Source organism: Pocillopora damicornis, chromosome 6 (genome assembly GCF_964200805.1).
Source record: "Pocillopora damicornis chromosome 6, jaPocDami1.2, whole genome shotgun sequence".
Lineage (NCBI taxonomy): Eukaryota > Metazoa > Cnidaria > Anthozoa > Scleractinia > Pocilloporidae > Pocillopora > Pocillopora damicornis.
In genome coordinates this window covers 285,268-311,978 of record NC_142675.1, presented here as the reverse complement: position 1 = coordinate 311,978, position 26,711 = coordinate 285,268, and the positions used below count along the sequence as shown (strand labels likewise).

The window sequence follows — 26,711 nt, the reverse complement described above, 5'->3', positions numbered from 1 at the left end:
CATTTAGGAATGGTTTATTGATTTCAAATGATTTTAGTGGGAACTTTTTTAATAAATTAAATATTTCTAACGTGACCATGAAAATTAAACCGTTAAATGATAGCTCTCGGGAGCCATCGTAGGGGTAAAAGTGTAATCAAAGGGCGGTGAAATCGCGTGCTTATATGAAAATGAATGTTAAACATCAAAACTACTCTGTCATTTTATATATAAACAATCTCTACAAAAATATTTCAAGCTTTTTTGAAGACCCTGTCAGCCTGAAGCGTACATGACAAAACAAGAAACTTAACAGAAATCTTCGTTCATATCTTAACTAAACATTTCAAGTACGTAGCAACGCTGCGGCACTCAGAATGTTTTCATAAATAGATCGATAAACGTCAAACCTCAGGCAGTCAAGCGTTCGAATTCAGGACATTTGTCTGATAATTTGTCTGGAAGAAAGAATGAAACCTACAAACATGAAAAAAATATCACGATATTTTCAACTGATCGCAATCTCTTTTATGGTATGGATAAAGTTTTAAATGTGGGGTCTCCTTCGTTGTCAATTAGTACCGATTACAGAACTTAGCACACAATTTAACTGACTTGCGCGGTGAGTTCACAAGCTATTTTAACGTACCATCGAAACCATCGCATTATTGGTAAGATTAATTTTGCTCTACAGCAATGACTCAGTCTTGACATTTGAGGGAAGATAAACGGAAATATCGTTTCTCTTTTCGCAATGGCCGTGTTACTGTAAAATAATTCAATTGCTTCTGAAGAAAGAAAAACAGATTTTTAAGTGTTTATTCCAAATAGGAATCATTGCGTGATTGGAGTTTTCAAATCCATCTTCTCACTGACACATTTTGCCTAGGGGTTAAATGAATAACAGACAAGAAAGCGGATTAACTGTGATTTTTATACCTCAATAATCACATAACGCATAACTTGCAGACCTCATGCTGAAAGGTTTCAGATTAATAAAATTGTTTACTCACTTACTCATTCCACTTCAAGTATAAAAGGATAGAGGCTCCTCTGGACCTTTTCCAGCGACGTCAAATCTCAAGGAGAATAAAGAGAGAAAAAAAGTTTCCCGAGCTTTGAGAAGCAAGATCAATTTTTTTGGAGGGGGAGCGGCGGCTTGGGGCCATCTTCAGAACCAAGAAGTTTTTTAGGAGTTTTTCGAAATCCACACTGGTTCGCCATTTTTTTTTCTTTAAAGCTGGAAATACTTTCATTTGTGTCGGTGTGTTGTTACGGTACATACGCCAGCAAAATCGTGCAAGGTGCTGAAATTATCCAATCAGTGTGAATAAGTTGATTTTTAATCCAATCAGTTGCAATGACGAACTATAGAAAGAAACAAACGTGCACGATTTAACTTCTGAGCGTGTTCCAGCATTCTTGATTTACCAACGTGTCAATCATGACAGAGGAACCAATGAACGCTCTATGATATTTGATCGGCCGTGTGGAAAATTTGGGAAGAAGCGCTGTATTTACAAGTTATGCCGTTACCATGATGACGCGAGAAAGGTAGCTATAAATAACATTATAATAATTATTATTCTTATTAATAAAAATAGCCTATTACATTTTTTTATTTTATAAACATAATTATCAATCATCCTGCACTACTGTCATTATCATCCTTATCATTATAATTATTTTTATTATTATTAGTATCATCATTATCATTCCTATTATTATTAACATGTCTTCCTCTTCAGCCTCTATGGTATTTTTGTGCAATTTCTCAGCTCCGTTTTTTAGCCTGAAGTCAAACCTTTATCCCCTGCACCTAAGCTCTTTCAAGCAGTGATGAAACTATTTATTAAGAAAACTGGATAAGAAACAAACCTCATGATGATTCCTTGATGGAAGGGAATTAGGCGATCAAAATACCACACACCTGGATGAGAGAAGGTCATGCAGATACAATTTTTTTTCTGCACTAACTCGCTTTCATCATTAAATCGTAGAACTCTGAAACCAAAGTTCCCAAAACAGGTAATGAAGATCGAGGGAACGAACTGAGCGGACCGCGGTATATGTAAATTATTTGTGTTTTAACTGATACAGATTTGTGAAAGCAGACAATTACAGAGCTTGAATTAAAAAAAAAGGAAAAAAACGCAAACGCAATTCTCGCTATTTGATTTTCATAAATCAATATTCCGTTGATATGTTAACAACAATGATTACTTTTTTCAAATCACCACCATTTAATTTAATAAGCTGTAGTTTTTGACTGTAAACGTTTCCTCTGTTTGTTTTGTAGTTGTTGTACTGGTCCGTGAAATAAAATTTAATAATGACAGGAAGCAAAAGGGCTTGACGAAATTAGAATCAGGCTTTCTCTTGGCCTGTAGGAACTGGATTAAACGTGATTTAGTAAATACCGATAAACCGCATTTGTAAACATCAATCCTAACCGACGGAAATCCTATTTTCTGATTCTTTTAGTTGTTAAAATTTCTCTGCTTGTGAGAAATACGATTATTGGACTACCCATTGTCTAATAATTAGTAAAGATGCGCCGGCCCTTGCTGTTTTTGTCTCAACTACTTCAACACTTAAGTTAACTCGATACGAAACGAGAAAAAAGAATCGCCAATTGACGTAAAAACATAGGAGTCACTTTTTAATCTTCTTGTGGTTCACCGAGAAAAAAAAGGAGATTGTGCTGAGATGAAAAATTAAACCTCAAACTTGATAAATATCCCACAAGACGAAGAAGTGCTAAAATAAACGGAAATATACTGGGTTTGCTGATCCGATATTTAGTAATTATCGCCTTTGTGGGTGTTGGAGCCGGGTAACCGGGTTTTCCTGCCATTAATCAAACGAAAAAAAAAAAACACTCTCAGTGGCTTCCTGGATATTAACTGAGAAAGATGACCATAAACAATAGTTTAGTTATCATTCTAACCTCATCGACATTTCTAGGACCACATTTCGTTCCCATGCTTTCGACTTAGTTAATTGTCCTACAAATTGCACTACGGTGAGTAAACCAACACTGACTTAAGTTCAAATGAAGATCTTCCATAAAACCAGATAATAATAACCGTGTATCTATTTTTGCACCATTTAAAGTCTATTCCATTGGAAAGTGACGATAAAAAAACCTTTTTACACTGTCTTGCTGACACATTCATAACATTACTAAAATGTCTGAAGACATTGAAAGAAATTTCCTTCCGATAACTCCCTTTCCATGAATCATCTCACTGATAAAACGTTGCTTCGTTGGTACGTTGCTTCATTTTGTATATTTTGTTCCTATTTTAACCTTCTTCTTTACAGCTTTTTTTATAAGGGTTTTTGCTATTACTGCCAAGTGTGTACAGGTAATTTCCTCTTTCTGAAGCACCTACTATAGTTTGAATTGTAAATGTTTCCTTCGATTCCTATATTAGTCAACTTGGTATCATTCTTGCACCGTATAAATAATTTTGCAAACGCAGTTTCGGCAAAAAAAAACCGGCCATTCCGCATATAAAATGGTTTCCAATTCCTTTAAGATTGGGTTTTCCTCTGCGTGAGAAGTGACATGCACACTTTCTAAACAACGCCGCTTAAGTATGACGCCTTCCTTCCTCGACCGATCTTCTCATATCGTTGGAAGCTTGGCGTATCATCCTGTCCGCCGGCGAGGGGTTTGTCCTTCACCTTTAGCTGTTATTCGCGTTCAGGCAGGCAATCTGATGGAAAAAACTATAAATAATAATAATGTTAACTAAATCAGTCTTACCACAAACCGAATTTAAGTGAAATTTACCAACAGATTCCAGTATCATATTACCGATTAGTTACACACACTTTCCCTTAGCTATACGGTGTACAAATACTTCAGGTTTTCGAGATAAATCTCGCTCGAAGAAGAAATCATAACATAAAACAGCCAAGTGCCTTCATGTCAGGCCATACGGTCCTAATTATCTTTTATTAAAATTTTAAATTAACATATGTTCTCTTCTGTTGACGTGAAGCAAATAGTTTAGTACTATTACATAATACATCTAATATTGTCGTCGCTGAAGGTATATAGTCAAGTTGTCAAACATTTGTTTTGAATTTAATTATTTTTTAATGACTCCTGTTTCGTGAGCTGAATGAAAATGGTTTTTCGTCTCAGGAGTCCTGCTAAGTGTTGGCTTACAAGGATGTGGTGGGTGTTTTTTCCTTTGATTCAGCTTTTTCTTGTGTTTTTTGCATGTATTATCACAGAGTGAACACTTTCTTCACTGACACGTCTACACGAAAAGGTCACTTTGAGTCGATCGCCGCCTCTCGTTCATGGTTCCTAGGTCATATTTTCTAAAACAATAAGCTTAGGGGGAGACCTTCTTAAGGATGATCGGCCTCTATAAAGCGGACACCGAAAGGGGATCGTAAGAGGAGTATTAACTTAACTAATGTTGTGTGGCAATATCCTTTAAATCTCTTTGATCCAAAACCAAGCGCAATATCAACCCCCTCGACGTCTATTTTTATGTTTTTACAGTTGCACCCCAAACAAACAATTAAAGGAGTTGTCATGGGAAGTCAATTTCTTTATTATTATTTGCGGAAAGCCCCTTAGTGATGTGATGATCTCTTTTTTCGCATGATTAATCTGAAACATATGATCGCTGAAGAATAAAATGCCATAAGTTGACATGGTTTGATGCTACTCTGGTTTACAGATTTAATGAATGTAACCGAAGAAGTTACAATTCATAGATCCAACGTTTCGACACTCCTGTCTAGTGCCTTCATCAGGGGTGATCTAAACGCTGCAACAAGAGGTCCGTTGATATGATCACTAATTGTTGCAGCTTTTAGATCACCCCTGATGAAGGCACTAAACAGGAGTGTCGAAATGTTGGGTCGATGAATTGTAACTTCTTCGGTTACATTCATTAAATCTGTAAACCAGAGTAGCATCAAACCATGTCTGATTGTTCACCTGGTTGCCGTGTGAACTTTAATATGTCATAGGTAGTTAAATTTTTATTTTATCTTTGTTCCAAGAGAGTAAACTATGTAGATGCACAAGTTAACTTACCGTTACATTGCATGAGAGAAAAGACTGGCTCCAAAACTAACATACCACGATACAAGATGAACTGACAAAAACAGCAAAAAAAGTTGTAGTTACAAGCTGCAATAAATAAAAGGTAGTCCCAGGAAGTTGTGTGAATACCGATTTAAATTTCTATTGCCGGAAGGTTTTCTTGTCCGTGTTTGGTTTGTCTGTAATAAGACTGGTGCCGAAGAAAGAAGTCATCATGGCGGCCGTGTTCGTTCCCTTGCGGCGCGGAATAAGAGAACTTTCTGGGAAAACATCGTCCGTAAGGTTTCCTTTTCACAGGTAGTACATATAGATTTTTCATTTTCAGACAAGAGAAATTTTAAGGCGTTAGGAACGACTCATTGCACGTGTACTGGTTTTGTTTACATGTGTTAGATCAAGATCAAGACAGTTTCACCCACGAGAGAGAACTCCCGGCCAGAATGGAAGAACATCCGGAAAAAATGAAAATCAGCCCGGAATTTCAGACGACGTCAGTAAATTACGGATGATTGTGCGTCCTTTGGGGTTCACAGTGCTGGTATGTGATCCAAACATCAACCTCTTAAAAATTAGAATGTCTTGAAGTTTTAAAGATGATCAATATCACCATTGAGAAGGAGGCTGGTGGTAAATTAATTAGTGCAAAGAACCATTTAGGATTAGTATGGCTGTAAACAATGACCAGGCCCAATTTGATATTTCACAGGCTCCCTCCTTCCCTTGATGGAAGGTAAAGGTAAAAAGTGGGAAGGGGTTGGGGAAGGGGGGCAGGTGGCCGAGTATCTTTCTTTACTTTGCTTGAAATGCTGTCTTCCTCTGTAGGACTTCATAGCTCATTTTGTACAGTATCAAAATAGTGAAGTATAGTAGCAGTTCTAAATTCAAGACCTGTAGAAGAATTCCATTGTCTTCATGTTCTGCTTCCAATTTGCAAAGGTTATCTTCTACTTTGGAGTTATTTACCACTTACATAGTTTTTCTCTTCATAACTCTAGACAGGAGTAGTGAGCTTTGGAACATGTTCAATTATAAACTATGAACGAGTCAGAAATTTGTATATGCAAGGAAAAAGGACAAACAAGCCTTCTTCTCATTCTTCCAAGTCATTTGACTTCCGCAATATGGTTTGTGTTCAATTTTTCATTTAATTGATCTGGTAGTGATATGGTGGCTGTTTCTTTAACCCTTCAATCCCTAAGAGTGACTAGCATCTAATTTCTCCTTACCTTATCACCCCTGAATCACACATTAAGGTCATGAGAATAAAGGAAATGATCACCAACTAAAGAAGCTATTGATTGTTAAACAAATTCTCCTTATCAGCACCTTAAGAATTGTACGGAGAACAGTACTGAGATTATGCATACTGATGTTAGGGGTTAAAAGGTTATCTCCTGTTGACTTGTTGTTTTTTGTTTAGTTAAATAAATGGTGGAACTCTTTACACGGAGGCTCAAAGACAGCAGCTGTGATTATCTTCATAAACACAGCAGTGTTTTTGTTATGGTATCAACCTAGATTACATTTGTTCATGTACAAGTGGTTTACAACATCTCCATTCTCAGGTCAGTCATCAATCATTTGAAGATTTTTTCATATTCCATATTGCTGTACGTACAGATCACAGATTAATGTCAAAGCATGGTAAGAAAGAAAAAGTGGCACAGGACGCCCAGCTGAGTGTGTCATTAGAGGCCCAGCTGAGTGTGTCACTAGAGGCCCAGCTGAGTGTGTCACTAGAGGCCCAGCTGAGTGTGTCACTAGAGGCCCAGCTGAGTGTGTCACCAATGCTCTTAGCACATTTGGATGCTTTTTTGTTCAATCTATAACTGAACAGACCCACAGCAATATGGTATCCATTTGTTTTTCCTTCAAAAACCAAAGTGTTGTTGATAGTGACTTCATCTGTGCATCTCTCCTCTAAAAGAGAAAAATGTTGTTGGTGGTAACATCCAAAACCAATCAAAGTGCATACATAATGCATCTTATCATATAACATGATTTAACAATTCTTCTGGTGATGAAGTTCATAATGTTATCTCCAGGCTCAAGTCTGACAATGCTGACATCTATCTTTAGTCATAAAGAAATCTGGCATTTATCTATCAACATGTTTGTGCTCTGGAATTTTGCACCTCATTTAGAAGGTAGATAATACAATAAACTGTAATATTTTTTTGTTTGGTTTTTTTTGTTTGTTTTGTTTTTCAGTGTTGGTATTTCATTTTAAGATACACAAATTTCAATACAATTTTCATTTTATATTTTGTATTTTGCCAAAATAACCATGATATTCTGGGACGATGCAATCCAAAACTTTTGATACACCTTTAATAAGGTTGTATTTCTTTTACAGCTCTTCTTGGCAAAGAACAGTTTATTGCATTTTACATTACTGGAGGTAAGCATATTAAAAATATCTCAAATTCATACTGTGAGAAACAGTTCACAACTTCTCCAAAAGTAGTCAACTGATGAGTTATGGAAAGAGAATCTTGACCATGAATAGTCATTCTTTATGTGACATTTGCTCAAATGTATATTTTCCAGGTGTTTTTGCTTCATTCTTGAGTCAGGCATGCAGAATTGGTTTCACCAATGCATTTCGTGTAGGTGCTTCACTAGGAGCGGTAAGGATTCAAAGTTAAATTATCTTCACAGTCAGTTAGCCACTCGATCTGTCAGTCCATTAGTCAGTTGGTCAACCAGTCAGTCAGTCAGCCACTTAGTCAGTCAGCCAGTCATTCGCTCAGTCAGTCAGCTGCTCATTTGTTCAGCCAGCTGCTCATTTGTTCAGCCAGCCAGTCAGTAGTTCAGTCAGTCAATCAGCCAGTCAGTCAGTCAGTCAGTCAGCCTGCAAATCAGTTGGTCACGTAGCCAGTCAGTCATTTTCCTACATGTTCATACAGTTGGCCAGTCAGTAAGTCAGTTGGCCAGTCAGTAAATCATTGGTCAGTCAGTAAGTCAGTTGGCCAGTCAGTGAGTCAGTTGGTCAGTCAGTGAGTCAGTTGGTCAGTCAGTGAGTCAGTTGGTCAGTCAGTGAGTCAGTTGGCCAGTCAGTAAGTCAGTTGGCCAGTCAGTAAATCATTGGTCAGTCAGTAAGTCAGTTGGCCAGTCAGTGAGTCAGTTGGTCAGTCAGTGAGTCAGTTGGTCAGTCAGTGAGTCAGTTGGTCAGTCAGTGAGTCAGTTGGTCAGTCAGTAAATCATTGGTCAGTCAGTAAGTCAGTTGGCCAGTCAGTGAGTCAGTTGGTCAGTCAGTGAGTCAGTTGGTCAGTCAGTGAGTCAGTTGGTCAGTCAGTGAGTCAGTTGGTCAGTCAGTGAGTCAGTTGGTCAGTCAGTGAGTCAGTTGGCTAGTCAGTGAGTCAGTTGGCTAGTCAGTAAGTCAGTTAGTCATTCAGCTGTCATCTAGTCAAACAGACATACAGACGGTAAGGCTTAACTCCTTAAAATCCACATTTTAAAAACCACTTTTTGTTTTGTTTCCTAGTCAGGGGCATTGCTTGCGTGTTTATCGCTTGTGTGCATCAATGAACCAGATTTGCGCTTGTCTATTGTGTTTTTGCCGTTTTTTACATTCCCTGCTGGAGTGGTAAGTAATAAGAAAGAAATCCTGAGGATGATTATTTTTTTGACCCTGTTTCTGATAACTCACTAATCTATTTCGTTACAGTCGACAACACGTGACTGCTCATGGCGTCATTGACCCCAGGAGCGTCATGTGAATATCGTGTCACGGGTGTTTCGTTTTCTCTCGTCCCCAGGGCCTCCTAGCTGTAGCTGGCTTTGACTTGCTAGGATTGTTGATGCGTTGGAGAGTGTTTGATCATGCGGCACATCTCGGTGGTGTTTTATTTGGGGCGTAAGTAGTTAACACAAATGATACGTGTCATTTTAATGCTGTTGCTGCGAAGCTTACATTGTTAAAACGTTCCCAGCCATATTTGCACAGGAGGAAAACTACTTATTTTGGATTTGCAAGGAATTCTTGAAATTGCCAAGAGAAGTGGGTGTGTCCACTGCTACTCGATCAGTTTATTTTGTAATCCATCACTCTCTCACGTGAGCAAACTATTTGTAGTTGTTTTCTGCTACTTGTTCAACAGGAGCAAACTGTTTTCTTCTGGTATTCTCTCAACAGGCTATACCTAAAATACGGAAGTTATTATATTTGGCAGAAGCGTGGCTGGTTCGTTTCTGAGTGGCACAAGCTGCGAGAGGGAAGCAAAAGAACTTGAATCCTGTAACATCTGATCTTTTGATCAGATATTCTGTCTTAAATAAGAAGAAACGGGTCTGACTACGCAGAAAGCCTCTTATATGCGCACATGTTGGAAACTTTACCGTCTTGTTTTAAACGAGAGCTTTTTTCAAGAAAGACATCGATTTTGGTTTCCCGTGCAAAAGCGACTCGCGATAGATCCCAGGGAGGGATGCCAAGGCTTTATTGCTTGCTTGATGTTACCGCCAACAGGCTTGTCTGTTTGATCAAAGGGGGAAGTTTCTAAAGATACTGTTATGCTGCGTCGGTGTGAGAGTGTAACAGGGTAATTTAGTATTGCCAACTGAGTTGATAACGTAAATTGGCCACCGTTAAGAGTTTCGAAGCTGACGTTTCTAGCGTTAGCCCTTCGTCAAAGCGAATAAGGGCTCCCTAAAACCCCTCCCCTCCCCCCATTCACTCTGACGAAGGGATAACGCTCGAAACGTCAGCTTGTAGACTCTTTACAGTGGCCAATGTACATTATCAACTCAGTTGACAAGACTGAATTACCTTGGTTGCTTGATTTACTTGAAAGATGACAAAGTCGTATTAAATTTGCCAGGAGAACTTATGGATGGTTTCTGATCCCGTATTGCATCTTAGGACCTCGTCGGTCACTTGCACAGAATATTGACTCCCTTCCTGTATTTGATAATTCTGAAAATATGTTATTTTCAGCGCTAAGATGATCTGTCTTGAAACATAAGCTTTCACTATTATACCGAGTATGCGCAAACCACTAATCTAAAAGAGATATGGGACGGGCCAATCTCGTTCTCAGCGCCTCTCGGTTTTTCTTATGGTCTTTCGTGTCGCCGACCACGTGACTAAAGAAATGATGACTCCTCAAATGAGAATGAGGTAAGGTGAGTTACAGCCGCCAGTGAGTTTTTTTCTCCTTTACGTGAGGGAACACAGGACGCGATTGTCGCCTCGTCTTAATGTCCTGTCCTAGGCTCCAACCCCCTCTCATCAGCCCACGCTTTCCTTTGGATAACTCTTTATGTTTCATTATTTACTGGAAACGCAAATTTACGGAATCTAGCAGCTGTTTGTAAATGGCCAAGATCGTTTTCAAGGGAAAAAAACTAAAAAAGCATCGTTAATACATTCTGACAATATCAAACAAACAAACTTTTGAAGAAATGTAATTCGGTGTTATTAACTGAGTTGACGAAGGGAGAACGCTTGAAACTTTTAACAGTGGCCAATTTACGTTATCAACTCGGTCGATAATACAAAATTACCTTGTTATACTCTCCCACCGACGCAGCACCACGGCTTCTTTAGAAACTTGCCCCCTTTATTTGGAAGAAATGTAAGAGTTTACTTTGACGAAGAAAACATGATGCGCTAAAGTATAAGTTCATTTCTTAAATTTAAGATCATTAAAATTATTGAAAAAAAATGACCAAAACTACCAATAGAAAAGCATTTTCTTGCTTCCGATGTGTGTGGTGTTTCATGGTTATCCCTTTTTATGACAATAGTAACAATAGCCGATTAGCTCTTGTTAAAATTATTTTTCACTTCGTGGAGGATAAAGATTCGTTCATGCAAGAAGTTTTTTTAGTCGAGGAAGCCATTTCTGCCATCTGTCATATCTGAGAACAATATTTTCCATTCTTTGAATTTTTATTTTGAAAATGTAATCCAAAATGTTCTTCGGACGATGAGGAGAAAAGAAAAAGAGGCGCAGCTGGATTGGAGACCATGAATAGAGAGACGAAAGCGATATTCTTTAGGTGGCACCTCGTGGAAAAGGCCTTCGGAACTTTCCTCGCTCTAACAAGTCCTTATTTAACTAGCGGCGTTTTATTCGGATAAAGAAACTCTTCCGCTGTGAATCGGCGAAGGAAAGCATTTCGATCACGTTCTGGAACAAGTGTGGATGTTCAATTTTAACGTGATACTTGTTATAACCCATTGCTATTGATAAAAGGTATTTTTTGATCAAGGAAATACAGCCAAACGGAACACGTGAAACATCAATAACAGTTTTTTTTTCATTCCTCTTCCATTCTTCTTTAGAACAAAGATACGTCCGATTACTGACGTAGATTATTCTTCTAAAGGCATCTGTATAACGCTGAAAGAGTCACAAGACTTGAGCAGATCGAAAAACAGGAATAGTTTCTCTGCATGGCTTTTTTCATGGCTTAATTTCTCCTTATCATCTATATCCATTCACAGACCTAAATTCCATCGCGCAGTAATAACTTAAATGTATTTTTGACCGTGCTGGTAAGATACTTATCGCATATCATGCCAGTCGATATCGGTTTCATCACGGGAATCGTTATAAGCGGAATTATAATAATCGGTGTGGTTGGAAACGTTATGACCTTATTCGTGATAATCCGTTACAAACCGTTACGGAATGAAACTGGTATGTTTCTGGCAAATCTCGCTGTGGCAGATCTCTTGCAGTCGATCATTGGGATGCCTCTGATAGCTGCTTCAGCTTTTCACAAACTATGGCTGTTTGGTGAATCTCTTTGTGTAATAAGTGGGTTGACCAACTCGCTCTTCTGTGTGACATCTATTTTGACGCTCACAGCAGTATCTGTTGATAGATGGCTATCAATTGTATACCCACTCCAGTACAGAAATTGGTTGACTGTCAGAAGAGCAAGGTTTACATTGGTTTACATCTGGATACATGCTCTATTTGTGGCGATTCTTCCTGTGTTTGGTTGGTCAAGGTTTGTGAAATCAGTTGATTTTTATCTTCTAGATCTGGTCTGCATTTTTCTAGGCCTTCAACCATTAACCACGGTGTTAGCATTGAGCAATCATTTTTTTAGTGACCAATATTCGCGCAAAATTAAATTTTCCCCTTAGTTTAGCTTTTCATTCATTCATTCATTCGAGAGTTCATCTTCCTTCTTCTGGGATGAATCAGCGATTTTCAAGCGCGCGTGCGTTTTCGACATATTGAACTGGGCCGAGAAATACCGAAACTCTTCCGTAACTTAACGCTCTACAGAGAAACACATTTGTATTTTCAGCTAACTTCGATTGATGTTGTTGCAGGTATGTTTATTTGCCTTATGAGTTCATCTGTACAGTCCAATGGGAAAGCGATAAGAGTTACACGATGTTTCTTAGCGCGACAAGTTTCGTGACACCCGTGATCGTCGTGGTGCTGTGTTACTCAAGTGTCTTGAAAACCGCTCGTCGTAAAGCGCGTGAGGAACCACGTGTCACGGTTGGCCGATTTAGTGGGTCGAATGTGAAGCCTGGTACGAGTAGCACGGAAGAAGCTTTCGATAAAAATTGCGATAATTCAGGAAAATATGTTCGCGGAAATGAAAATCACGTATTCATTTCAAATTCAAAGAAGAGGTGGGAGAAAAGTGTCTTTGAGGAATGTTATATCGGGCCGGAAAAATCAGAATCGACCTCACTTAAAATGGAAGAACACCATGATGAGATTGAACGTGACTCTGAGCTGAGTTCGACATCTACGATTCGGAAAAAAGAAACAAAGAGAAAATCCTCATCTAGAGTCGTTCCCTCGAGTACAAGTGGAGTGGCTCAATTAAATACTGTCGTAGCAGCCAAAGGTTGCTCTAAAATGGCTGGAAAAGGCAAACACCCCAAGAACTTTAGTACCTCTTCCTCTCGTAGAACTGGGACGTCCCGTGTTAATAAAGTTGACGTCGCTGCACCGGTAATAAACCACTGGACAGAGGATATCTCTCTAAGGAAGGTGTCGACGGTTCTTCCAGAAGAAACCGAGGGAAAGAGATACCCTCTTTCCCGAACAATAACAGCTACCGCCGGACTGCCGGAACCCCTCGCTCGAATGCGCGGATGGATGAACGAGCGGAAAAAGGGAGACGGGCGACATAAGAGGCAAGTCTTGAACCAATTACTTCAACTTTTAAGTTGATCAGTGGACAAACCCTTGTTTCTGTTTGTTACCTTCCCTGTGCCCCTTGTTTATTACCTTCCCTGCGCACCCTTCTTATCCCCTTCCATAAAACTCTCTTTTGTTATTTCTGAGGGTAAGGGTTCCAGTTGTGTTTTCCAACTGTGAAATAATTTCAAAAGTAGTACTGAAAAAGAATTAGTATTTCAACCTGTAAGTAGAAAAAATGGTCAAATGGTACCAACCTCTCATCCTGTGATTTTTGACTTACGGTCGCCCACTGTAAGGAATAAACATTTTATCTTTAATGTGTTTTTTAGGAAGAAGATGAAGATCACGTTTATCCTGCTTGTGGTAAATGGCACGTTCCTTCTCTGTTGGTTTCCTCATTTTATTGGAATGATGTGTTTAACCTTTACAAACGGCTTGTGCCCATTCCCCGACAGTTACCACATCATCACCACCACGCTGGCTATGTTGAACAGCGGTTGCAACCCATTTATATATACCCTAACTTACCGGAAATTCAGAAGAGGGTTTCAGGCAGTAATTCCATGTTTTCGCTCTCATAACGCTGCTGAATTAGAAAATTCTGTGGATTAACCTTTCTGTTAACCCGCGAAAAAAATATTCTCCTTCTAATAATGCAAAAAAATTTTAGCAGCTCTTCTGAATGGATAAGGAAAATGGGCGAAAGTCTTCGCGAACCATCTACAACTGGTAGCATTACATGCACGAAAAGCATCACCAGTTCTCGCTCGTTCCTGCGGCTTTCTGTGACCTCACCGTGGTAGATCTGGGAAGGACATTAGTAGTTGCTAGGACAACGTAACTGACAGTGATATTGAAATATCTTATAGAAGTCGAGTATTTTGAGACTGCAAACCTTTTTCGACAAATTCGCAGTGGAAAGCGAGCAGAACATTTTTCTCGGTTCACCATCGAGGTTATTCAGTCTTTGTTAAACCTCTCCCCATTGACTTCGATATAACAAATTGATCCGCGGTTGAGGGAATAAATCATTTAGACTGATGTCTCCGTTTGACAAGTGACATTTATATTGTTTCCTCAGAAGACTTATCAGGTATTTTGGCGCCATTCATGATGTTAATCCTTTTGGAATTTAAACATTTAAAACAGTTTCCCAAAGTCAACATCAATTTTAGCCACGGATGAGCTTTTATAAGGACATCCAGGAAGACTTGATAAAGAAATTATGACAAGGCTGCATTAAAGACACATTTTACGAGAGCTTTTCAATATTCGATGAATTTCTGTTTCCACGTAATCCGTGAGTTGATGTTCTTTCAGGCTTTTATAGATCAAAACAAATTTGAAAAAAAAAATTTGCAAAGAAATTAATTAGCACCTCGTTAGCAAGAGAAGATTCCAAAATTAATTACATTACTTAAGATCCTGAACTTGTCGGATAATATTAGTTGAATAAGAGGCACCAAGCGAAGCTCTGAGTAAAATGTTTATTACAGTCGTTTATGGGGGTAAGTCTACAACTTTATCAGTGAAGGTATCTAGCAAACATAAGTGCAACATAAATGCAGCTTCTTTCATAGATGACTGAAAAAGTTATTAAGGATCTTCAAAGCAGACAGAAATTAAACAAATATCTAAAAGGCTCTTTACATTTGAACTTTGTCAGGTAAAGAGTACTCGTTAAAGTTTGGTATCATTAAGGGTTTCTGGAGTATAGTTTAGTCACGATATTTCAGTGAATACTTAAACTCTTTACACCCTTTAGCACACCTCTGTATGTATTTTGGCCATACTGTTCTCTATAGATTTCGTTGTGAGCTGACAAGGAGAATTTGTTTAATAATCAAGAGCTTCTTAAGTTGGTGATCATTTCCTTTATATTCATGATCTAAATGTTTGATTCAGGAGTAATATTGTAGGAAAAAATTAGATGCTAGTCGCTCATAGGGGTCCAAGGATTACCAAGTATAAATTTTGTGAAAAGGTCTTAGGAAACGTGTTTCAGCTGCAACGAGCTCCATAACTGCTCAGAGTATTGGCCGCTTAACCTTTCATAGAGGTATTGCTTTTCGCAGAACAAGAGGAAGTGCTATTTAACACCGATTGCAGGCTCAAGCTGTTGTTAGATTGTATCAAAAAGCTGTGCAAGTGTGAAATGCAAGGTGATTAAAATATAATATTTGTGACAATCATATTTTGTTGTGACTCCAGGATTTTCAAATAAATGGGGGAGGAGTGGGTGGGGTCACACTTATGGATATCTGCGCACTTACGTGATGTGGCTCATATCGCCGCTCATCCTCATGTAGCAATAGTCTAATACGCATGCGGCAAGATGGGGCGGCAAATGTCAGCCAATCAAAACGCAAGATTTTTACAGGAGTTTTACGTAGAATTTACATGCTGTATACTTTTATTGAAGCATTTCTTAAAAAATGGTTTGTCATACGATAGATAACACCAAATAGTTCAAAATGAATAACAAGTAACGCCAATGCAGAAGCTGTGATGGATTCTGCCCCTTTTTTTTTCTTCAGCTGAAGTGGATCTGTGTGAAGTAACCGGTCATCCAAAATATCTACAACATCAGCCTCAAGAATCTTATGCCACAAATTTCTTAAAACCCAGAGGAAAATACGTCCTAATACAAATGGAAAGTAAGTTATGCTGTATTGTACTCCCATTGCGTGCCTACATTTTTTACGTCAACGTCCACGAAACGGACCAAGTGTTTGTCGAAAAAGAACTAGTCGTGTTTATACTGGCATATTTTGTTACCTAAAATCGTTGTTGTTGTTGGTCAAACTTGAAACAGTCGAAAATCTACTCTATTGTCAAAATTGGATGTTTACTCAGTTCGATTATGGAACATTTGTGGATTATCATCGGAATCCCTGTAAATAAATGGTTTGAGTTTTCGCTTTCGAGTGTATTCCTATGTGGTTCTGCGAACTGCGTAATATGTATCCCTAGCAAGGTTAATACTTACATTTCCAGGCATTTAGAATTTATTCTGAAAAAAAGTTTATGATCTTGAATTTTTACTTGAAATTTTTCTTTTCAGGGGAAAATGGAAAATCCTTTTACAAACCTCTTCTTAGGGATAAATCTATTATCACTGACCATTTTCTAGGTAAGAAAATGATCTTTATAAAGTCACATAATCACAGCCTTGTAAAACATATCGGGCCGGTTATTTACACGAGGTCTAACCCAAACCGCGATTTTGCGCAAGCAGTGAGCCTCAGGTATTCTTTATAAGAGAGTTGACTGTAATCAGATAAATTTTATTTCCACTGCTAATTTTTGGTCCTCTTGACACAGTTCACAAAATAAAGTATACAGATAAGAGGTTCAGCTAAATTGTGGATAGCTTAGTGCACAGTTTTGTTAAACAACGGTCAAACTTTGTCTAAATAACCGGCCCATCATCAGTTGTCCACTTGGTCAGCTTTTACTGTTTTTGTTTTCACTCAAAACGCAAGGGGGCGGGGTGGGTAATGAAGCGAAAATGAATTTCTCCAATAGTGTCTTTTACTTTGATAAAAACTATTACCAAGGAACCATTACTACTTCAATCTTATAGAAATAAGAGAGATGGTAAGTTTTATTTTCTTTTTTCAATCTTGTTTTTTTCCCAGCGAGCTTGGAAAAAGATATGGCAGAGAGAGAAGTGAGTCGTTCACCCGGCGCTGATAGACTGCGAACGAAGAGAAATTCACTTAAACCTGGGCGAACTGGTACATCAGGAAAAATAAAACCGAGGGCGCTCTCGATGAACAAGAATTCTTAGAAAATGCCTTTAATTTATCATATGATAGGATGCTCTGCTTCACAGCCAATATCCTTGATGATTTTAAATTTTGGTGAAGAGGTGATATACCTCTAGCAAAGCAAATCGATTGAGCCCCCCCCCCTCCCCCCATCTTACAATAGACATGGCAGTGATACTGCATAGTGTTCCAGGAGAGTATTGTCCAAATTAATCCCCTCCAACAGGAGACTTCTGAGTGGGCTGGTCTTCCTTAAAATGGATTGTCTCAGAACATTTCGTCTTTCCTTGTTCTTTAAAACTTTGAGATCTCGACTTTTGAGGTCTAGGCTTGATCATTTCAAAGGAAGTTCGTAATAAATAATATTCTGATCTGAATATCCGAGAAGATACTTGGATGAAGTCTGTATGACCTTTCCGAATCCTAATTGTTACACAGACCAAAAGTGAACTGATAGCTCGTCTGGTTCGTCCATTGTCTGTGGAGATGAATAACAAAACAGAAAAAAAGGAATTTTTCGTAGTTTGACATACAGTTCCGGCTATAAAGTTACACATTTCAACGATATTCCTGGATCCTTGCAGTATTCAGCTGATTATCGCAAGAATTCACTTCCACATCATATCATGGCTGCACTTATGAAGATCTTGTTTCTTGATTATTTAATTATTTACTTTTCACCGTACCTTGAATTCAGGATCTGTTTGTCTCGCATCTAGTGCATTAGTTAGTGACATTCCGGAATCAAGTGACTCTGCATCTAACAAAGGACAGAACATATCAACAATTTATGACAATTTTCATGAGGTTTTTCTAAATGCTCGAGTAATTACAATGTACGCCTCAGGTACAAGTTTACTTACAAGAATCTCGTGCCAGTTCCCTCATTTGGGCGAAGTCTGTCCGACAGTAGGCTGGGTCTAGTGGCCATTCAGGCTCACTCAGTTCATCGTTGTTATTATTTTGAAGAACTCTAATTGTTGCTGTCTTCTCCGCCAACTGCGAGTGAAGGGATTTTATTCTATGTTGAAGACGGTGGAATATTAAAGGTTAGTGTTCCTGTGGTAAAAATCACTATAGTTCGATGGAAGGTAAAAATACTCATTCTTATAACTTACATAGATTCTAAATCAGCACAGCGCCTGTTGGCCACGTATAGTTCTTCAACGGATTTTAAATTTTCCGCTCTACATTCAGTAATAATCTTTTCACGTTCCTGGATGGATTTTTCCAATGCCGCTATCCGTGCTTCCCTGAATTAGATACATAACACATCATTAGAACTGTGGTGAAAGATTTTTTCGCGCGTTAACACAAATTACACCGCGCTTTCTTCGTTCATTTGTTATCACCGCGCATTGGTGAGTAACGCGTTTCCCAACACGGATTGTGCTATCTTCCCGCCATTTTATTTTTCGAGTTACGCATTTTCTCAGGTCTTCCATTTAGTACAGATTCCTAACACTTGTTCGCGCTCACTTTGATTTTTGAGCTATGACTCATTTATGGAATTTTTTTAACCTATTGCGCAAGAATAAACTTACTTTGGGACAGAGACAGCTTTTATGGCCAAGCTCCTTGATGTACCTTCCTGCATTAACGTTTGTTCAAGCTAAAAAGAAGCAGACGAAGGTTCAATCACCAATTTTCTTTGGAACGAATTTTATTATTGAAAGTTTTACGCATAAAAAATAACATTTTACTTTCACAATTACCCGTGATAGATTATCTTCCAGCACTTGAATCCTTTCGTTTTTCTCTCTCATCATTTCAAGTAACCCAGGGATAGATGTAGGTCCATCTAACTCTGCTATAACTTCTTCAGCTGAGATTGAATGCCGGTGATGTGTTCCTATTTCATCAGCAGTTGTCAAGCACAACCTCTCGTCAACAGGGTTACTTTCCATCATGCGCAGACCATGTACCATCCCTGTGGGGCTTACGTGATTCTTGTGCAACTTTTCCTCGAGCTGTAATAGAAACATTGTATATCTGTTAAAGCTAAATTGAACTAAGGGGGTAATTTTCTAAAGAAACTGTGGTGCTGCGTCGGTGGGAGAGTATAACAAGATAATTTAGTATTATCAACCGAGTTTATAACGTAAATTGGCCACCGTAAAGAGGTTTAAAAGCTGACGTTTCGAGAGTTAGCCCTTCGTCAGAGCGATTGAACTAATACGGATTACGTTATTTAAGCTCCAAACCAATTAGGGCACGTCTTGATTTTGTTTTCCAAGAAAACATGAATCTCACCTCATTTTGGAGACATGTTATTCTCTCTCGACTTTGTGCTAGCGATGAACTCAGTAGATCTTTATCTCTCTCCAGTTCTTCAATTTGTGTGTTCTGTCGGTTTATTGTATGTTCCAGCTCTTCTCGCGTTGAAATAAAGAGGTTACCTAATTCCAGACACATGAAATGTTGCTATCAACTACTTTTAAAATGATTTTCTGCAGCAGCTCTTTTATTGTTAATTAACAAGCCTTACGTTGGCTGCGAAGTGAAAAGTTGATCATGAAACTCTTACGTGCATATATTCAGGGGAGAGGAGAGAGGGTATACGACAAGAAGGACCAAAGCCCGTCTGATCACTAGGCAACTTCCGGAGTAATTTCTCACTCAGTCCTGCTCGCGTGGCTTTGGGAGACCTGGTCATGAGATTATGTCAGAGACCGTGCGGGAGCCAATGGGAACTCACATTAAAATGAAACAGCTTAAAGCGCGGGAAAAAGCGAGTCGCGACTGGCTTTATTTTTGTATCTGATTGGTAGAGAAGATGGGGCAATTTTCCTAAACCAATCACAGACCGTGTTGGAGCAAAACCATTTCAGCCCTGGATTACTTTCAACACATTGAAAAGTGTTTTAAAAACTTAGTATTGAGATTACTTTGACCGATGAGTTGTCGTATGACGTCATTCTTGAGCCTAATTTCCCTCTTGAAATTCTCCAATGAATTCTGTAACAAAATAGAAAAGAAAATGGTACAAGACGCTTTAGTAATATTTAATGTCTAAGGCGCTAAAATATATTTAATACGCATACTAATACATGCTCTTACATTCTCTTGTTTTTGGCCATTCAAATGTTGCCTTGCTGTCGGTATATTGGGGGTTTATTAAGCACAAGAAGACGTATTTGTTTGAACAAGGTTGCAAACCTGGACCTGTTTTCGAAAACATCTGTAGGTGTGCTGTTACATATCGTCCAAACTTTTATGTTTTGATAACTTACCTTTCCTTGTTCGACTTCATCTTTACATTTCTCTAGTTCAGCTGTTGAAAGAATATTAAGTGAAGAATGTTTTGATAATAATATGACCGCCATATCCGGTACAAACATCACCAACAATGATATCAATATTGAAGTTTTTTTAACTGCATCCAAACTTGTTGTCTTTCTAACGTAGTTTTTACAACTGACGTAAACGTATTTGTGTGATAGTATCCTTCAATCAGTTCATGTATTTTCCAACTTGATGAACAGGTTCTTGAAGTCTTCAATCTGGATCAATACAAACAAACCTCACTTAATTTTGTCTCTGTTTCTTTAATTACCTCTTCGCAAGCTCTATCTGCTTAATTTATACATCGGTTAATATCGGCTGTTGATGGCTTCTTTTTTTACTTTCCTTAAAGATTTTAACAACAAACTGATCAAATAAAACATTCAATCATTATGAGAAACGTCAACTTGTAAGTCTGTAAAATGACCATATACGTACATTACATGACATGACGAGAACTCATTGATTTCCGTTCGGTCATCAGGTTAAAATTGTGGTATTTGTAATCTTATGAAATCTCTGAGTAGTAGAATTCTGCTTGAAAAAAACACGAATGAACCTAACGTGATCTTATTTCTGATTTTTCATTGTAGTAGATGTCGGCTTTGACAAGTTTCCTTAATATCGCAAGTATTCCACCAATATTTTTAATTCCCCTCTAATTTAAATATATCTGTGCCATTTAATAGCACATTACTGTCTCCCCTTACAAGTTCAAAAATAAATTTGTGAAATATTTTCATTCTTTATATTGTATGTAGGTTTGCATGAATCACAGATTTTAAGTTGGAAAACTGATTGTCTTTTTCCATTCGTATTTGCTGTAAGTTTGCAGGAGAAAATCCAAACATTATTTTCGTGTTTGATGCATGTTTTTTGGGTAAAGAAAGATCAGGCCAACAGCGACTAGAGCATCCTAAAACATTAAAACATACATCTATTATCTTCAAAATGATCATTTCACATCTACCTAAAGAATATTTCTGTATTTAGCAGATTTTACTGAGATCTATTTGCTTTCTATCATGTCGTGAATGTTTTTGCGCTGCCGAAAGATATACTATTATGACTAGATCATAGCATTCCTGTAAAATTGTCGTCATGAATATACAGCTGATATCAAAATAACAGTGAACTGTTTCACATTTAATTTACAGTACCTTTCTGTTTGAAATCCAAACCATTCTCACCTTCAAGATTCCTGTTTCTTTCTCGAAGTTCCTTCATCTCCGTTTCCATCCGTGTTGTTGTTCTGTATTCCAGGTTTTCACGTTTCTTAAACGATATTTGTAGTTCCTCGTATGCAGTGCGCAAGCTCTCAATTTCATCTTCAACCTGCAATATAACTGCGTTATTGACCTTTCTTGAGGTCGAGATTACGTATACTGGCTAATTTTATTTTCGTTTTGTGGACCAAGACATATTAAGGCTCCCTAAAAACGTCAGAAGAAAAGATGACGTAAATTTCCAATCATGATGACCTGAACTTTGTTCAATAAAGGATTTATCATCTGTCCAAAATATTTCCTTGAGAAAGTTCGCTTCACTGCAAAGTGCCTTCAAAAAACATTTTTCTTTGTTTTTGCTATATTCAAGAAATGTGATTGCTATGTTTTATGATTCATTTTTAACAATTGCCAGGAAACTTTTTTCGTGTAAACAACATTTACCAAGATGTTCGGAAGTGTCTATGCAGGCTTCGATTAATTTTGTGTTGTTACGGGAATAGAACGAACAATCCCGTGGGATTAAAATCATGGTGCTCAGATTGTGCCTTCACAAACCGTGAACGAGAGTTTTTCTTTCCTCACCGTTTGCATTCTACTCATCTTATGGTAAACGCTTTGCAGTTTTTCTCGTAATGCAACATTATCACGTGATAACAATTCAACCATTTGAGTGGCTCTTGTGGCAACTGCTGATGCTGTTGGCGTCGAATCAGCTGGTCTGTCTGGATCTTTATCAGGTATATCTACAAGAGAAGGACAAATGTATGTGGTAGCTAAACCTTTTCATGAGCCAGTCGACCGAGACTTCATGACTAGAAATGCAGTCTTGGGCCCCCTTATACTTTTGCCCGATGTTTTTGTGGTCTGTGTCCGCGATCTCTCATACTACTAATAGGGACCTTAAGCAGTCAGGACGGCAACGCCAAGGAAGACTTCGATTAAAAAATGAATTTCTGCCTTTAATTAGAATTTCAAAAATGGTTGCATGTGTTTACCGTCTTATACGGCGCCACACCTCAACTTCAGCATAACGTATAAAAGTTCCAAATGGAAATTAAAATAATTTGCCGTCGCGGTTTCGGTTCGCAGACGACGCAAATAGTCCATTTTACAGTTGTGTGCTAGGTTTCCAAGCCTTTGAATAGGAATGAGGCTAAGGGTGACCTTGTTATGATACAAACCTTGCTGCTTTTCAAATGCAAATTACTTTGTTATCATGCTAACTAGATACTGGTCTCTATCACAACAAGGTCACCTTCAACCTCATTCCAAGTCAAAGGCTTGGCAATTAAGTACACAACCGTAAAATGGCCTATTGTGGTGATTTCACGTTGTTGTTTTGCATAGGACGGCGAAGAAATGTACAAAGTTTTAAAACGCACGTGCTGAGCTATTGTTCTGCCAATTAGATCTTTTGTTTTTCCATGTCCTCGCCTCCGTCGCCAACGGTTTGGTTTGCTTAAGGTCCCTGATACCCTTCTGGAACGGATCGGGCGTAGACAGCTCGTACCCCCTTAGTAAATAGGTGCTCAATATGTGTAAAATCGATCGGTGATTGTTCACTGATCGATACTCAAATACAGACTTATGACAGACAAGTACAGTAGTTGAAAGAGAGTATAACATTGCTCTTACCAAAACCGTATCGCTTGTCACTGTCTTTAAAACTAAAACTTCCGTCAGAGCCATCATCACCCACTGATTCTTCTTCATCTCTATGCTTGAAGTTTATAACTCTTTGATTCAACAGTTCTTCATTTGTTCGGCATCCATTGCCGTCTCTTCGCTCATCGCCGTCATACACAACAATAAATCTTTGTTCACTTTCATTGTCATCAAAATTGCTCACAGTAATACGAGGAGTCCATAAGGTTTTTGTCCGTTTTGTATAGTCTCTTCCATTGGGCGCTGGTTTTATTTTTATTGAGGCAAGCTTGGAGGATTCTTTCAGGAGAATTTCCCTGTCCTTAACATTTGTGATCTCTAGGTCATCTGGAGAAAGATTAGAGATAAAATCAAGTTGTTTGATTTTTTACCTTTTGCTTCTTTATATATTTATATACTTTTTCTTGAACTAAGTTACACTGAAGATTTAGCCGACAGCAAGAGTAAATTCTTGATCGCTGATTGAAAATGTCTCCACCACGAGGATCTGAATTTAGACCCTTAACAGTTCTAAAGGATCTTTATGGGCGGTTTTAAATTTTGACTACAAAATATGAGCTTCTGAAGGAAACATATGAATGGTTGAAAGTACAATCTTGCTTTGTTAAGGCAAAATGAACAAATTCGAATTTTTTCTTATGGTTTTCTAGCTTGATAAATATAAAAGCAGAATTTCTGGTAAATAACTCTCCCAACTGAGCTATAATCTACAGGGGGAGGAGGAGGGGGAACGGGTGTCTTAAGGAAATTTAAGACGACAAAACTCACTCGCTTTTGAGGGCTTTAAGTCCCAAAAAAAAACTAAAAAGTAAGCGCTTAAAGAAAACCTGTATGCTCTGTTTAATTGTTATGACCCCCAAACCACAGCTTGCTAAGCATTACATACCCTGCCGAAAAAACTTGGGCAATCTTAACCCCCCACCCCACCACCCTTCTTCTTAAGCTCCCTTCCCGCTGAGCCAATTACAATTGATTGATGTAGATAACAATAAATAGATGAACAAAGTGCTTAGTAATTCATGATTTAAAAATTGCAATGTCATTCTTGACGACAATTGCTTTTCATATAATTTTCTGATTAGGTTCAAATCTTTTTTGAAAATGTTAATGAGCCCATACTACAAATTATTTTATTATTTCTAAGTTTTGACTGGGACTTTATATCACTAAGACCACAAGTTCAGTTTCTTCTTTCTCTTAAGTCTTTATTCAACTTTTTTTCTTCATGAAGCGTTTTGTTACAATAATGTTTACATCTGTTCCTTCAGAGACTGTAAAAGAAAGGGTTTATTCATAACAGAAGAAAAGTCATAGACAAATTTGCCCGGTAATTGCAACTAGTTTACAACTGTCGTGACCTCTCGTGATTTGCATGTTGTCGCTAATTTGCAGTTTAATTAAGTGAAGCATAAAACATTTTATAGGCTGAGATAAAAAGAAATTGGATTTCAATTGAAATCAGCCGTTGATCTATTGTTGAGAATTTCTGCCCATTTCGACAAAGCATAGAGATAAAACAAAAGAGAGCGGAATCAGTGATTATAGAGTCACAGAATCAAAGATAAACCTCGTTGTATTACGTATAGGTGAAGCGAGAGAAAAGCGTTTAGTTCTCTTGCTGCTGTTAATTAGTAAGCAACACGGCTGGATTAAAAGCGTCTTACGAAACACTTACTAGGAGATAAAAAGATTCACATTTATTCTCTGACGCAATATCGCGAGCAATCAAGAATATAAACAAAGGCGAAAGTTTGTGCTCTCTCTTATCCGAGCGTCTAAACTTTACCACATTTATATCAATATGCCCCGTCGCTTTATTGAAGGAGAGCAAATATTTTATAGCTATCGATCAAGTGTTCTCTGAGAGACAGACAATATTATATCCAGCGAATTATAGAGCATTTTCACACAACTACTGTTTGAATATTATGTAGGGAATAATTGTGTTTTGGTTTCCAATGTATGTTTGTTTATCAAGCTAAACTTCTGATTATCAGAGTTATGTGTTCAGTTAGTAAGTAATTCGAATTTTGTCTGCCGGTAGAATCAAATAAATGAGAGTGTAGAAGCTAAGAGCGTGGCTTTGAACTTGACGAAATATTTAAGATATGAAGCTGTTATAATTTCTGTTCAAGGAACTGAGTTTAATTTTGTTGTCAAGTACTTACCAAGAAGATTATCATCCATTTGGAGTAAAACAGCTCCATTGACAAGATATCCTACCAGAAATCAACAGTGAATAATTGAAAGAGAACAGACTTTACAAGTATGAATGTGTTGTGAAAATTTGGCGAAACTTTCCCATCTTTGTACTACAGAACAACTTTATAAAAGATTTCTGTCAAAACATTTGAAACAAACGATATTGCATGACCTTGTCGTGCTTAACGATTTCTCTGTCAGACTGATATTGTTCATGTTGAATAACTGAAAACTTTCATTCTGCTCACTTAGAGTCAAGCATAGCTCATTGGATGAGTGTATCTGATAAAAGGAAGGGCTGGATTAACAATGTCAAAAATCAGTTACCTTTAAATCTTTTCGCATACTTTGGAAGCCCTATTTCTTTTAACCAATGAGCAACTTCATCAGCGTTCCAATCCATTTAGAACGTGCCAGCGCACGGCGATTTATGAGCTTGCAATGTTCAAATTTGTACACCACCGTGCAACAAGAAACCACAAAACCTCAACTCATTATTCCTTTGTTTGCATGCAAACGTTTCCAGAGAAGTGATCGGGCTCAGAGGAAACTCAGAGATTCACTTCAGTCTAACTTATCTTCATCGAACAACAGCTTGCAAGTGAACTCCTCAAACAAAATGTCAAGTTAGGTTGAGTGAAGGCAATGAATTAGCAGGTGACATCAACTTTAATGAGATGCTTTCAGATGCTTACCAGGTAATTAACGCAGCTACTGGTGACCTGACTTTAATTAAACTTTCTTCCAACTTCATGATGTGGATTCAGATACACACATTTCTCAAAGTTAGACTCGCTATAGCAGGATTTATTTCTTCTGCGCGGAAATAAAAAGGTCACGTATAGTACCTATGTGACTTTACGAATTAAACTTATTTTTAACAAACTCAAATTTTGTGCATATTTCCCTCGGCACTCGTCAGTTCACCCATCAAGTTGCCTTCGTTATTTTATCCCTTTTATTCCCGAAAAGAACTTTTATCCTTTTCTTTTCGGTCAAAAAAGTATTTCTTTTTATCATTGAGTGCTTGAGATATCAACTATATTTGACGCATAGTTGCGATGACCCATTTCAATCTGATGACCATACTTAATTTCTGTATCTGGCCTCTATGAGTTGTTAGTTAATCATGTCATCAGTAAATTATCGGTTAGTTGAGGTTATGACTCTTTGTTTGCTGTGTTTTGACGTTATTCCTTAAACGGAAGTAAAGTCCTGAAAGCTATTTCCGGTGTAATTACCAAATGCCCTGAAACCCATTTAAGATAGGCGCGAGTGCGTCATAATGATGTCAGCAGTGGAGAAAACGTGCAGCAAGTGAGATACTTTGAACGCGAATCGCGAAAGGAGAACGCAAAGTGCGACGGAG

At 38.0% G+C, this 26,711-nt stretch overlaps 4 protein-coding genes across 8 annotated transcripts; 3 read left to right on the top strand and 1 right to left on the bottom strand.

Moving 5' to 3' along the window:
• Positions 1-1,045: 1,045 nt before the first annotated feature.
• On the top strand, positions 1,046-9,888 carry LOC113686261 (presenilin-associated rhomboid-like protein, mitochondrial). Of its 5 annotated transcripts, none has more exons than XM_089209419.1 (10): positions 1,046-1,533; positions 5,453-5,597; positions 6,055-6,183; positions 6,480-6,624; positions 7,105-7,206; positions 7,416-7,460; positions 7,610-7,689; positions 8,547-8,648; positions 8,821-8,918; positions 9,198-9,888. In XM_089209419.1, exons 1-10 carry the CDS (start codon positions 1,517-1,519, stop codon positions 9,292-9,294), a joined length of 960 nt encoding a protein of 319 aa, XP_089065545.1. In that variant the 5' UTR covers positions 1,046-1,516; the 3' UTR covers positions 9,295-9,888. The 5 variants fall into 5 exon arrangements, with proteins under 5 accessions (XP_089065545.1, XP_089065547.1, XP_027059665.2 ...); XM_089209421.1 differs by lacking the exon at positions 1,046-1,533 and adding an exon at positions 4,044-4,171; XM_027203864.2 differs by lacking the exon at positions 1,046-1,533 and adding an exon at positions 5,036-5,162.
• Positions 9,889-11,453: 1,565 nt separating this feature from the next.
• On the top strand, positions 11,454-13,316 carry LOC113686260 (uncharacterized). The gene is made up of 2 exons (XM_089209418.1): positions 11,454-12,025; positions 12,357-13,316. Exons 1-2 carry the CDS (start codon positions 11,586-11,588, stop codon positions 13,216-13,218), a joined length of 1,302 nt encoding a protein of 433 aa, XP_089065544.1. The 5' UTR covers positions 11,454-11,585; the 3' UTR covers positions 13,219-13,316.
• A 1,208-nt stretch (positions 13,317-14,524) lies between these two features.
• On the top strand, positions 14,525-16,981 carry LOC113686305 (uncharacterized protein CXorf65). Its single transcript, XM_027203910.2, has 5 exons — positions 14,525-14,696; positions 15,264-15,350; positions 15,726-15,845; positions 16,253-16,321; positions 16,830-16,981. The coding sequence occupies exons 1-5, from the start codon at positions 14,672-14,674 to the stop codon at positions 16,979-16,981; spliced, it is 453 nt and encodes a 150-aa protein (XP_027059711.2). The 5' UTR covers positions 14,525-14,671.
• LOC113686259 (angiomotin-like protein 1) lies at positions 16,240-25,994 on the bottom strand. The gene is made up of 14 exons (XM_027203859.2): positions 25,670-25,994; positions 25,309-25,359; positions 23,111-23,467; positions 22,058-22,218; positions 21,437-21,581; positions 20,195-20,235; positions 19,850-19,919; positions 19,215-19,360; positions 18,677-18,931; positions 18,506-18,573; positions 18,080-18,214; positions 17,825-17,982; positions 17,648-17,721; positions 16,240-17,439 (listed from the first exon to the last, which is right to left on the bottom strand). The coding sequence occupies exons 1-14, from the start codon at positions 25,743-25,745 to the stop codon at positions 17,392-17,394; spliced, it is 1,785 nt and encodes a 594-aa protein (XP_027059660.2). The 5' UTR covers positions 25,746-25,994; the 3' UTR covers positions 16,240-17,391.
• Positions 25,995-26,711: the final 717 nt, after the last annotated feature.